The following is a 13336-nucleotide window of genomic DNA, read 5'->3' as shown; positions in this document are numbered from 1 at the left end:
ATTTTTAACACTCGCATTGGTTACGTACGCATAATGAGGATCAGTACTGTTGTAGAAAATGCAATAAAACTAGTATCTACGTTAATCTTTAAGACATAAGAAAGATATATCTTTTTGAATTATCCAAATCGGACCATTACTTACGAAGATATTAAGTAATAAACATAGGCCGTTTTTGCCGCTAAAAGTCAACGTACGTACGCGTGACGTCACTATATCCGAATCGAGCGCAGCCGGCGTACTGCGTGGATAGAAAATATTTTTTTCCAGCTAAACTATCAGTTTTAGAAAAAAACTTTTAATAACATTTATTCATCAAAATAAAGTAACCTATCGACCAGTAAATTTTAAAAATAAAAATTGTGAAAAATAAGTATCGCTATGTCCAAAAACCACATTTTTATAGGATTCGATGGAATGCGGAGACGCGGTTTGTATTGAACATAATAATACATAATATGAATGCTAATACCCAGTTTCTGGCCCAGAGGGAGGGGGGGGGGATAAGTCATACCCAGCTTAAAGCCTGGGGGGAGGGGCAAGCCTTACCCAGCTTCTTGCCTTGGTAAGAGGGGGGGAGAGGCAAGTCATAGGTACCCAGTTTCTGGCCTGGGGGGGGGGGGTTAGTCATACCCAGCTTCTGGCCGAGGGGGAGTCATACCTAGCTTATGCTTATGGACTGGGGGGAGGGGCTAGCCTTACCCAGCTTCTGGCCTGGGGGAGGGGGGGGGGGGTCAAGTCATAACCAGAAGTCATACCCAGCTTCTGGCCTAGGGGGAGGGGCAAGCCTTACCACTTAGCTTCTGGCCTGGGGGGGTGGGAGAGGGGTCAAGTCATACCCAGTTTCTGGCCTGGGGGGGGGGGGGGGTAAATCATACCCGACTTCTGGCCGAGGGGGAAGTCATGCCCAGCTTATGACCTGGGGAGAGGAGAGGGGCGGGGGAGTCATACCCAGCTTCTAGGCTAAGATTAAATAGATTTCCAGGAGCAGCTGGCCCGCCCATGGGAACGGCGAATAGATATAGGTAGGTACGTAGGTTTAACTCAGAAAACTAAATAACAGGTAGGTATTGCGTGTACATCGAAATGATCTTCATAGCAATGTCTTGTAGCCTAGGCAGAGTGTATCTGCCTCAGCTATACTTATTGTTAGAAGTAAATAAATTAATACTTATACATTTTTATACTTTACTTGGACGAAGATATGACTCTAACAACACTTATGAACACTTTATTTGCATAAATCGCCAAATATACCACCGCGGAGACCCTAATCGCGTCTCCGCGTGCCATTGAATCGTATGAGAGTATGGATTTTTTGCGACATTTTTCACAATTTCTATTTAAAAAAATTACCTATCGATAGCTTACTTTATTCTGATGAATAAATGTCATAACAAGTTTATCTCTAAAACTGATAGTATGGCTAGAAAAAAATATTTTCTATCCACGCAGTACGCCGGCAACGTTCAGATCGGATATAGTGACGTCATCGGTCCCGCGCCGGGCGGTCAGTGAACTTTTTTAGTAATTTGGCCATAACTTTGTCAATTTTTGTCGTAGAACAAAAATTTTTGGACTGTATATTAAGGATTTCTTAGACCTATAAATCTGCATTCACAGCTAAAAATCGAAATGATCCTCATTGACTAAATTATTCGACTAATGCGAGCAGGTTATAAGTTTAGCAAATTAGCGTGTGAACTTTTAATTATTTTGTGAATTTTAGTTTAAATCGCATAATTTTCTTGATAATATTATTGAAAGGGTTTAGGAAAGGGTCTAAAAAAGGGTTAATGATGACTGTGGAGGAAGTGCAGTCCAACAAAATAATAAAAAAAACAGCTGTGAATATTAAAAAAATGTGCTACACTTTAGAAGTAGTCAGGGTTGCCAACTCTACGTATTTTTACGTAGATCTACGTATTTTAAGCCTTCCTTGCAAACCTACGAACTTTAGTCCCAGAATCTACGTATTTTCTATCAAATTTGCAAAATAGGCTGAATGGGCATCGTTTCCTTTACTTTCGCGAAAAAGTTCGATCATGGTTCCAATCACGGTTATTTGGCATGTGGCAAAAGTCGGAACTAATGTTATTTTGACATTTCCCCATAGAAAAAATGCTGTACAGCGCTGGGTCTAGACAAAGTGCACTTTTTGATCGAATCGAAAATCGAATCCGTCAAAACTCCATACAAAAAAAAAGGCTTTTCGACTGGTTTGCGATTAAAATGTGCACTTTGTCTAGACCCACTGTTATGAAATTTGAAATGTGACGTGACGTGACAGTGTGTGTAAGTAAACCGTCAAACGGTCAAAGTGAATCTTCACTATAAAAATATTTCGAACTAAGATTCCATAAGATTGTGCTAAGATTTCGAAGGTGTTGTTGTATTTCGATATTTTTCAACTTCCTTCCTTCTTTCCAACAAATAAATACCTAATTATGTATAAATTTAATTTGTCTGAAAATGATACACAATAAAAGTGTACTTTACTACTTTTAGGGTAATATAAATTGTCGTTTTATTACTTTTACCTACCCCCACTCTCTTCATTTCACTCAGAAAAAAAAGTACGTAGATCTACGTATTTTCTATATGGAAATTGTACCATTTCTACGTAATTTTCTAATCTGTCCTACGACTTTTTCAAAATCCGAGTTGGCAACACTGGAAGTAGTCTATGGTTCAAAATTGCAGAATCGTCACGAAATCGCGACTTGTACACTGATGGGAAAGAAAATAATAGATATTTAGTTTTTATTAGTGTTTCGTTGGATTGTTTTTGTTATTCTTGTGATACTGTGACAAGATTTATGTGGAGGAATACGAAGATATTGTGTATAATAGTGGTGTATGCAATATGTGCACAGTGTTGATTACGAATGACATCTGCTAACAAAAGGAAAACAGTAGCTCTAGGACGAACATAGTCATATTTCAGGTAAACAAATTGATGATAACGTTAAGAATGTATTAATTACTTGTTACGATGATGGTTTTTAATGGGTATTTACGCGTCATCAACAAAAGCACTGCCCTTCACTAGCACAGGTACCCAAACAAGAAAATGTCAAGATGTGTGACCTCCAATTTACTTGTTCCGTGATTGTTTTGTGGCTTTTGATCTAGTTCTTGGATTATTTTATTACAAATGAACGATACAATTGCGTACCCTCGCTATAAATGTTCTATTTAGCATGTAGGTGAAGTGAAATGGTGATTGAACATCTTAATTGCTACTGTGTATGAGATGCCTATTGAGAAACCAATTGCTCCACAAATTAAGATGAGCATATTGATACAGACAGCTTGTGCTCTTCTGATAACAAATTCTTTATTAGTATTCCTGTTATCTCAAAATGTTTTATGCTATAAATCAGGTTTAAGAAGGTACCTACCTATATGCTTAAAATTTCAGTATGTAGAATCTTAAGTAGGTAATTTGGATGTAATATTACTAAACATTCACTCAGTAATATGTCATAATATGAAGTGAATTTCTATGGACTTTATCAGATAGTGCATGTTGTTGTCAAGGTAATAACGTGGGAAGAAAAACAATTCAAAATCTTTGGTTGCTTTTTTTAATATACTGAGAAATAGAAAGTATTAAACCTATTTACCTATTTTGAACTGTTTATTTATGTAATAGGCAGTCTAATAAAGAAATAAAAAGTAGAAATACACCTTGACACCATGTCATAATATGTAGGACATTATGCATTTAAATTGCAAATGAATCTGAAGAATTTGTTATCTGTTAACAATTCAAAAATATAAAAAAATAAGATATCTTGACCTTAGCTAAAAGACCTTGTCTCATATTGCTAAGTGGGACATACTATACATGAGATTAGGCTTCATACCATAAATTTTGAGCTGGGTGTACGTGCCTATATGTGATTAATGTTGTTTTAAAACATTCCTGTTTACAATTTCCCTGCCTAGCCAATTAATTGGTTATATTATATTGTTGCTTAGTCTTTGAACAAAAAAAAAGAGTTGCACACCGTTGCATTTATTAATTAGTCTATTGCGCACTGCTTCTCATCTGAAATAATTTTAAATTCATGACCATACTGTTAATTAATTAATTTTTGTAAAAATAATTGGGCCTTGATCTAAACATAAAATTGCTATTTGTCTTAAAATAAAAGTTTAATTGATTACAATTTAGCAAAACGCTGGCTCTTCTTTATTGCTTGTGAAAGCCAACACTTAATTACACAATAGTTTGCTGTGTAATTAGATGAGTAAGATGTTTTCTAAATAACTCCTATTCAAACAAATAACATTTGGGTGTGATACAGTAATATTTCTACATTAGTTACACAATGTGTCTATTGAATTCTATTGTTTTGACGCTTGACTGCCTTCAGAAATGCACTTCAGGCCCATTGACTTTTGAAATATTAATTGTGATAGTAATAGTGATTTACTTTAAGAATTTTATAAAAATAATGCCAAGTGAATTGATGTATTAATATTGTTCTTAAATCTCAAGGCAGCTAGAGCTAATCCATATACAAATCTTATAATTGCTAAAGAAAAAGTCGTATTATTGCATCACATATTAAGTTGGAGTGTTTCATTATTTTCAGATTATATTAATATTCATTAGCAAGTAAGCACCTTTAGAAATTAAATTAAAAATTATGTTGACTATTAATTGAATTTGTAAAATCGTTACACATGTTTATTTATGGTTTCATGTTTCGTTATTTTTATACTTTAAACAGGTACTAATAAATTTAATTTTTGTTCTAGAATGAATTCGACGGACACCGTCACTTTGGCGCCACAGCCGATTTCTGAAGTGGTGCACAAAATTTTCGAACGCTCACAGGAGCCATTCCTGCAGACCCTAGCTGCCCAGGTCATCGCAGGAATATTTGTATGGACAGCCCTCTTCATTACTTGCCAACAGGTGGGTGCAAAATTAATTTGTTGATATTTTTGCTCATGTTGCTTATCATTAATATTAATAACATTGTACAATGGACATGGCGCACAATTTTTGTTGAAGATGCCAAAAAAAACTACAAAAAATTAGAATGAATACTGTATTTTTACTTTTTTGATATCTTTAAAAATGACTGAAATATTCAAGCTCAAAGTGCGCTCTTCTGCTAGGAGCGATTTTCCGCGCGGATTTTGAAAATGTGACGTAGTAACATGAAAAGCTGCATGTAAGATATTATCTGTGTACAATGGTTAGAATGGTTAGTAGGGGAGCCGAAGCGGGGATTTCGGGACTTACTAACATACAAGTACAAGTGGCAGACTAACATACAAGGAAATACTTTGTACCTGGTTGATTACCTTTAAGTATGAATTTCTGATATTATAAAACGGCATTAGTTCTTATGCCTCTCACCCAAAAAATACCTCAATAAAGCCCAAATTTGAGACCGCAGCCAAACTTTGAGTGACGATGGAAACTGGCCTAGATGGAGGACACATGAAATTGAACTTCTGCTTCTTCATTGATAAAGACTTATCATTTACCATACCTTATCATTTTGTATTCCATATTTTTCAAGTTACTTTTTTTTCGCTTACTGTTTAAACAAAACGTGGGATTTTTTTAAATCTCAGGTCTTTTGAACGCACATCTGAACGATGTCTGGTTTTAATTTCTTCAGTTACTCCGTGACCATGGCGCTTGCAACAGTGCCGAAATATTGGAAACTCAAAACTAAGATACATGGTAGCAATCCCGTCAGTAATAATAATAGGAAAATGTCTTGAAAAATAAGTAAATCGTATATTACTTTATGTAACTAATTTTATTATGTATGTATGTAACTAATGTTATAAGTATTATAACTAATCACTTCATTCAGAACTAGAAAACGATTCCAAGGATTCCACTTTTCTTCAATAGATGATCAAGATAAAGAGGTATTTATTATAAATTGCTCTTCCACCATTTCAATTATTCTATCTTACATCTTACTTGATGAAATCTTTTACAATTTTATTTACATGGTCATAACATTTTCACCATTCCTCTGCACCAATTTGTGAGGCACACCTGAAACCCCCGATAAAGCAGCTATTATAAGAATAATATTAAAAAAACCCTCCTTCTGACGCAGTTAGGTAATAAACTAAATGTATCCAATTTCACTCCAACTTACTGTCAACTCAACGACGCGCTTTAAAATCAAAGATTGACTTTGAATTAATTGATTGACAATACACATTGAAAACAATATGACTTGCTTGAGCTTTTTCGACTTTTTCACAAAAAAACAAATAGGCATGAAGAGATTACAAAATTTCTGCAGCGACTGACAGTTCACTTGATTTACTTTGACAGGTGACAATAAAGCCATAGACATTTGCCATATGAAAGACACACTTTTCCAATATTTTTGTTTGCCATGAGATTCTGGTACACCTATACCTATCATTTAATGAAAAGATAAATTAAGCTTTTTCAGCACAACGAAAATCTGCTTTGGCGCGTAGCAATGCAACGTGACAACTGCAGTTCGGACTTCTTTATGCGTCCACTACACATACAATAAAATTCGAACTATCGCACATTTTTTCTTTTTAATTCTAATTCAGTAAAAAATGTTTTTGAAACCTTCATTCAAAATTCAAAAGTTATTATCATATGACAGAACTTATGACCAGACTATTTACATTGAATAAAATATTTTTCTTTTTATCATCAAGCTTAGCAGTCTAATAAGTTACTATGACACTCAAGTTAATCCACATTCAGCACCATAGCCTCCCCTTCTACAAGGCCCTCTACAAATGTCAAAACGTCACTTAACCCTTTTAGCACCAGTTCTTTTGTTTTTGAGAAGATGAACCCAAATTTTTATATCAATTTAATTATAGTCCAGTCGTTTGGTACAAATTAACGTGGTTACCTGGAAAGTGTTCCGGGAGTTTTGAAAATTGGTGATTTAAATAGATTTCGCTATGCTCTCTGTTAGTCTGTTAGTTAAGTGTGATTGCCGCGCTCGTTGCGAAATTGGAAAAATGCTGCCTTAGAGAAGATTTTTGATAGTTACATTCTTTCCTATTTCGTCGTTACAGCCAAATGACGTTCACTGCTGGACAAAGGCGAGAGGCCTTTGGGTTTTCCATAGTTTTTCATAATGAACAGTCCTTCGCTGCCCGCATTCAGGTTCTTCCCGCGACCTTTACCAGATCTTCGGTCCACCTAGTAGGAGGCCTGCCCACGCTACGTCTTCCAGCCCGTGGTCGCCACTCAAGAAATTTTCTGCCCCAATGGCCATCGTCTCTACGAGCTATGTGTCACAGATCGGCATAAATTATAGCCTATATGTTAATCTGGGTTACAAACAAAACAATAATATTGTACAGTTTCAACAAAATCCGTTGAGTACTTTTTGCGTGAAAGAGTAACAAACCTGAGACACAGGAAACTTCCTAGTTCAGGTATCAACCCACCAACATTCTTACTTTTTATTTTTCCTGATTGTTTGTTATCATAATATTATGTTGTGTTGGTGAGAAATAAACATTACTTTACTTTATTTTAAACTTCCAGACATCCAAACTTTCGCATTTATAATATTAGTAGGATACAATTATGTAATGTAGAAACAAACAAGACAAAAAAAAATGTATACTTCAGCAACGCGAATTTTTTTATAACTCAGCATATTTAGGACACCCGGCAGCGTGTCCTGCCATGATCAAAGAAAAAAGAACTCGCAATTTAGCAGGTACATTAATTTGACTGTTTCACAACTCTAAATCTATTTAACTTACATTACATGAAATTTATCAAAGCTTCTTAGCTTGTCTATGTCCCAAAAATTATAAAATGAAAAAAGTAGTTGTCAAAAACCTTTTTAAGGCGGATTTTTTTCAATAAGGCGGGCGCGCGCGCGGCTATAAACGAGGTCACAAAATTCGGAAAGAACATAGCGAAATCTATATATTCACCAATTTTCAAAAATTCCGGAACACTTTCCAAGTAAAATTAACAAATAACTGGACTATTTACTCGTTATTGAGCACAGAGACACAAACTTGGTTATTTTTCCAGAAAATTTATATTTAAGTGCATAAATGTAAAAATGGCTTCATAGTGCACAAAATTGGCAATAGGTGGCATAATAATGGTTACTTTTTTAGCGCCTAGTTTGAAATGTGATTGAACGATGACAACTAACAACAGTTGTCAGTTAGGTAAAATTTTATTTTAGTTGGAAAAAGACAAAAAGTGGTAAATGGGTTAACGTGCGGGGGCTGCAAAATCATGTTGTGACGTCACGCGCGAATGTTGGAAATTTTTGAAAATTTTAAAAAGTCCGTAAACTTCTCGAGGCTCTATCTTCGGTAATACTGGATGGATTGAGGTGAAATAAAAACTAGTATAATGTGTGTGATCTAAACTTTAAATTAAGTCATAATTTAACTTAATATTACAACTTATGCGTGTTGTCCATTCCGAAATTTCCGAATTTACTCCTCTGGTGTTTGGGTGGCCATTTCACTCCAAATTGCAAAGAAAAAAAGTTTAAAATTGAATTATTTAAAAGTTTTGAAGTCAATATAACTTAAAAATAACTTTGGTACATTTTATTTCGAGATGCACAATGAACTGACAATCGTCAGTCAAATATCGACATGCGCAAAAACGACAATATATTATTTCCTTGTCAAGTTTATAAAACTTTTTGAATTCCTACATGGTATGTTATTACAGCATACTTATTTCTGTATTTAGAAGCAGCAAAACTGGTTATGAAAATGGTTTTATAATCAATACTTGTGTAATTTATAATTGTTATTGAAAAACAGATTTAATTAAATGAATTCAGACCATTTTGTGCGAATCTAAATCAGCCGTCCACGACATTACCACTCCAGTGGTGTCAAGGTTACTACTAGGCAGTTAGTTAGTCCGATATTTGGGAAAATAGGCCTTTTAATGCACATTTATTTAAAGCACATAATATTCGTGTCGTAACGGCAGCGTTGATACAATACGTTATTGAAAGGACGATACGTATTTGAGTCGTTTTTCCATGTTTCATTGACCGTGCGTCATTATCGCAAGGCTTGAGCTTTAAGCGCTAATTTTAAAGTAACAGTCAGCACGAAAACCTGTTTGCAATTAGCACAAACGGATATTTCATTTCCAAGGAAAAATTCCACCTTCCATCTGACAACCCTATTTAGACTGCCGGGTTTTTCTGCCTGTTTTCACATTCACTCATAGTAGAAAGAAAGTGTAGGTGCGTATCTTTCCGTCGCTTGTCGCTGTTTACGTCGAGTTAATAAACTACGCCTACGGTCGAATCGATACTAAGTTGATACTAGAGAACGCACATTCAGGGTGCGACCAGGTAGCAACGAGCCATCTTATTACGTTTACCCGCCTGGTAACTTTATTTATTATTTATTAATAACGTTACTCTGCAAATTACACGAGCCAATGACCGTTCATGTTATTCGATATTCTCTACAGTGAGTGTACGTAGGGTTGTTGAAGACGTTTAATTGAGACTGGAGTCTGGAGAAACGTGTCGACGATTATGACGTCAATATCTGAAACGCCCAAGAGTATTGGAGATATTATAGATGAAGACTGTATAGTTCATAAAATATGTTATTTTGCGATACCAATAGATTATTTTATTAAACGAATAACTTTATTCTCTTATAAAAATTATATGGATGGACGACAGCACATCATGCTAATTACAGTAGAATCTTATCTTTTAGTAATGTGGGCTATTTTGCAACAAAAATTTAGTCTTAAGTGCTATCGACTGTACATTTGGAGTAAACAAATAGCACTTTTGTCACAGTCACAGACTCACAGTTCTCTCACATTTTGGCATACGTCATCAGTTCGAGTCCGCCTTGTGGCAAGCATGAATGAGTAATGAACACGTCATGGTCATCCTCATCAAGGATTTGCGAACTCACGAATCGTCTTTACGAAACGTTCGACCATGAGATTGATTCTGGTTTGTTAGTTTATTTATTAAGACATGTTTTTTTAAATTGATTTACTATTTTTAATCTAAATAAAATTCGAAATCATTATTTTAAATCCAGCAATACTTATTGTCTCTTAACTCTTTGACCAATACAAAATATCCCTCTTTATTTTATGCAATGCTTGAATACTGATAATATTTGTAGAGGATAAACTCTGAAATTCCTGTAAGTATTTTGCGAGAATATTTCTGTAATAACATGAATTATTTCAGTCTATCCCTAACAATGCGAACAGAAAGACCTTTCTTTGGGGAAAAATTGAATAATTAGTTGATTTCCCCGCCATGCTATTACCACATATTTGTATTATTAACAGGAAATTCCGTGACGTTCAAATTAACGTTACAAATTAACGTTGAGGAAACTACTCAACTGTACTCGCACACTACGCCCGTATTCAGAAACATTACTATGAGGTCTCACAATGCGCGTGGACGCACAGGGTGACACAAGAACAAATCACAGAGCCCTATTATTAAGCAAGCATCGTTTGTGAATACCGGCGTCATTCCGTTGCGCCAATTTGACATTTTACATGTCTCGATGTGTCGAGTCTTCTTTACAAATTAGCAACTTGATTTTACAGTTTCGCCGAGTAAGTGGGCATATCTGATTGTCCACAACTTTCTTCGCACGTTTGCAGTGCAATATGATATTTTAGATAGGTTGGCTGCTTTGGATAAACCTAACCACGTTCGTCATGCATTGCATACTTACACGGTGTCGTGTCGGTGTAAAGTTTCAAGACTTATCTGGTGATAAGAATTTTATAATGCACTTCTAGAATGCGCTTCATAGAGATATGCACATGCCCATATTTTAGTAACAGCTCACGGTGGATCGAAATGGCATTAAAGTGGACATAGGGATTTTTTTCGGAAAATCGAATTTTAAAAATTGCCAATCGATAGTCCTTTGCTCACTCATCACGACATGTCATATCACATTTTTCTCTAAACCTGATACTTTAGCTTAAAAAAAATAATTTGTGTTTTTTTTGTATGAAACGAGATATAAAGTGCTAATTTTCTCCGAAGACCTGCTAGATCGTGACTTGAAACAACCTAGGTCGGTATAACTGCATTATTTATTAATATTCTAAGCTATTTCCAGCTGCTCCAAACCGCAACTTAGCCTGTTAAACGATTCCGAAAAAAATTAAAATTGACTCTTTTTGTAATTGTATTTTAGTTCTTTTTTTTAGAAAAAGCTTCGATTACGGTACTAGAAAGTGATTTTATCGTTAGGTGACATTGTTATCTATTCTCAGAATCTGTTAAACCCTTTCTTTCCTATCAGCACATGACTTTAAAACAACAATGAAGTTACTCATACCTCGTAAATAACGTGTTTTGCGAATAAGCAGATAATGGTCAGGGGTGGGGGTAAAAAACAGATAAGGATTGTTTATTTGTTTTAAATTTAGTTTGGGCTGTGTAATGTCACCAATAACATTCAACTTTAAATGTGGTTTTTAACATGTAATTACAATGGAAGCTATTGTGAATAATATAGATTTGTTCGTAGTAACCTTTCATGGACAGTGAGGAACTTTGTAATCACCTTTAGCAGAAAATGGTACATTTGTCAGAAGAAAACAGTGTTAAGTTAAAAAAAGTTTGCCGGAATTTTTGTACTAATCTTAATGGACGATGGACAAACTGTCATCTATCTCTTCCCCAATTTTTAAGAAGAAACAGTGATTGCCTTGAATCTCCAATTAACTGGGTCTGGCAACTAGTTTTTGATGAAGACAAAATTGAGGAAAATGTTGGTTCAATTACTGAACCTAGTGAAAAAACAACGTTAAAATATATAGATGCTATTACCGAAAACATGCCAACTTCTACACTACATGCTTCGACTACTTCCTTTATCCCGAGGAAACCGTTACATAAATTAACTCAGAAACAGAAAAAAAGATGAATTACACGTTACATAAATTAACTCAGAAACAGAACATTTTCCTCAATTTTGTCTTCATCAAAAACTAGTTGCCAGACCCAGTTAATTGGAGATTCAAGCCAATCACTGTTTCTTCTTAAAAATTGGGGAAGAGATAGATGACAGTTTTTGTCCATCATCAAGAAGAATAATGGTGTAAAAATCACTTAGATTTTTGGGTATTTCACGTTCTTTGAATTTGTGAAATGTAAAATGTCTTTTTTCTTATTGTAAAATGCTTAAATCTAAGAATTTTCTAAACTAACTATTTGCCTAAGGACCTATGCTATAGGATATAAATGTTTGTTATATCGTTTTCACAGTATTTTTATAAAAAATTCAGCTTGTAAACTGACGCTAATGTGGAAATTTGAAAACCTGTGAGGACTTATCTTGATAGAATTCTTAAATACTATACTAATCGAAATATTATCTCAACTAACTATTTAGACGACGAAATTGCCTAATTATTTATGCCTATAACATATTTGTAATGTAACTGGTTAATGATTGTAACGGGTGGAAAAAGTACTGTTTTTGCGCCAAACGGCGTAAACGCTCTTAACACTGTTTTCTTCTGACAAATGTACCATTTTCTGCTGAAAAAGAAAACAGTGTTAAGAGCGTTTACTTGCCTTTAGCAAAAGGTGATTATAAAGTTCCTCACTGTCCATCAAAGGTTTTAAGGTATTTCTTAAGACTACGAACAAATCTATATTATTCACAATAGCTTCCATTGTAATTACATGTTAAAAACCGCATTTAAAGTTGAATGTTATTGGTGACGTTACACAGCCCAAACTAAATTTAAAACAAATAAACAATCCTTATCTGTTTTTTACCCCCACCCCTGACCATTATCTGCTTATTCGCAAAACACGTTATTTACGAGGTATGAGTAACTTCATTGTTGTTTTAAAGTCATGTGCTGATAGGAAAGAAAGGGTTTAACAGATTCTGAGAATAGATAACAATGTCACCTAACGATAAAATCACTTTCTAGTACCGTAATCGAAGCTTTTTCTAAAAAAAAGAACTAAAATACAATTACAAAAAGAGTCAATTTTAATTTTTTTCGGAATCGTTTAACAGGCTTAGTTGCGGTTTGGAGCAGCTGGAAATAGCTTAGAATATTAATAAATAATGCAGTTATACCGACCTAGGTTGTTTCAAGTCACGATCTAGCAGGTCTTCGGAGAAAATTAGCACTTTATATCTCGTTTCATACAAAAAAAACACAAATTATTTTTTTTAAGCTAAAGTATCAGGTTTAGAGAAAAATGTGATATGACATGTCGTGATGAGTGAGCAAAGGACTATCGATTGGCAATTTTTAAAATTCGATTTTCCGAAAAAAATCCCTATGTCCACTTTA

General features: G+C 34.7%; 1 protein-coding gene across 1 annotated transcript in view; it reads left to right on the top strand.

Annotated features, from left to right (window-relative positions):
* Positions 1-2681: 2681 nt before the first annotated feature.
* The window catches only part of LOC135077650 (transmembrane protein 184B), a 30136-nt gene continuing 19481 nt past the window's right edge, over positions 2682-13336 (top strand). The window contains exons 1-2 of the mRNA XM_063972210.1: positions 2682-2947; positions 4774-4933. Of these exons, the coding sequence (XP_063828280.1) occupies positions 4775-4933 (159 nt within the window). The 5' untranslated portion in view covers positions 2682-2947; position 4774. The remainder of the gene's footprint in view (positions 2948-4773; positions 4934-13336) is intronic.

The sequence above is a fragment of the Ostrinia nubilalis genome, chromosome 13 (assembly GCF_963855985.1).
Source record: "Ostrinia nubilalis chromosome 13, ilOstNubi1.1, whole genome shotgun sequence".
Classification (NCBI taxonomy): Eukaryota; Metazoa; Arthropoda; class Insecta; order Lepidoptera; family Crambidae; genus Ostrinia; species Ostrinia nubilalis.
The sequence above is the reverse complement of the archived record's forward strand: the minus strand, read 5'-3'. Positions and strand labels throughout refer to the sequence as shown.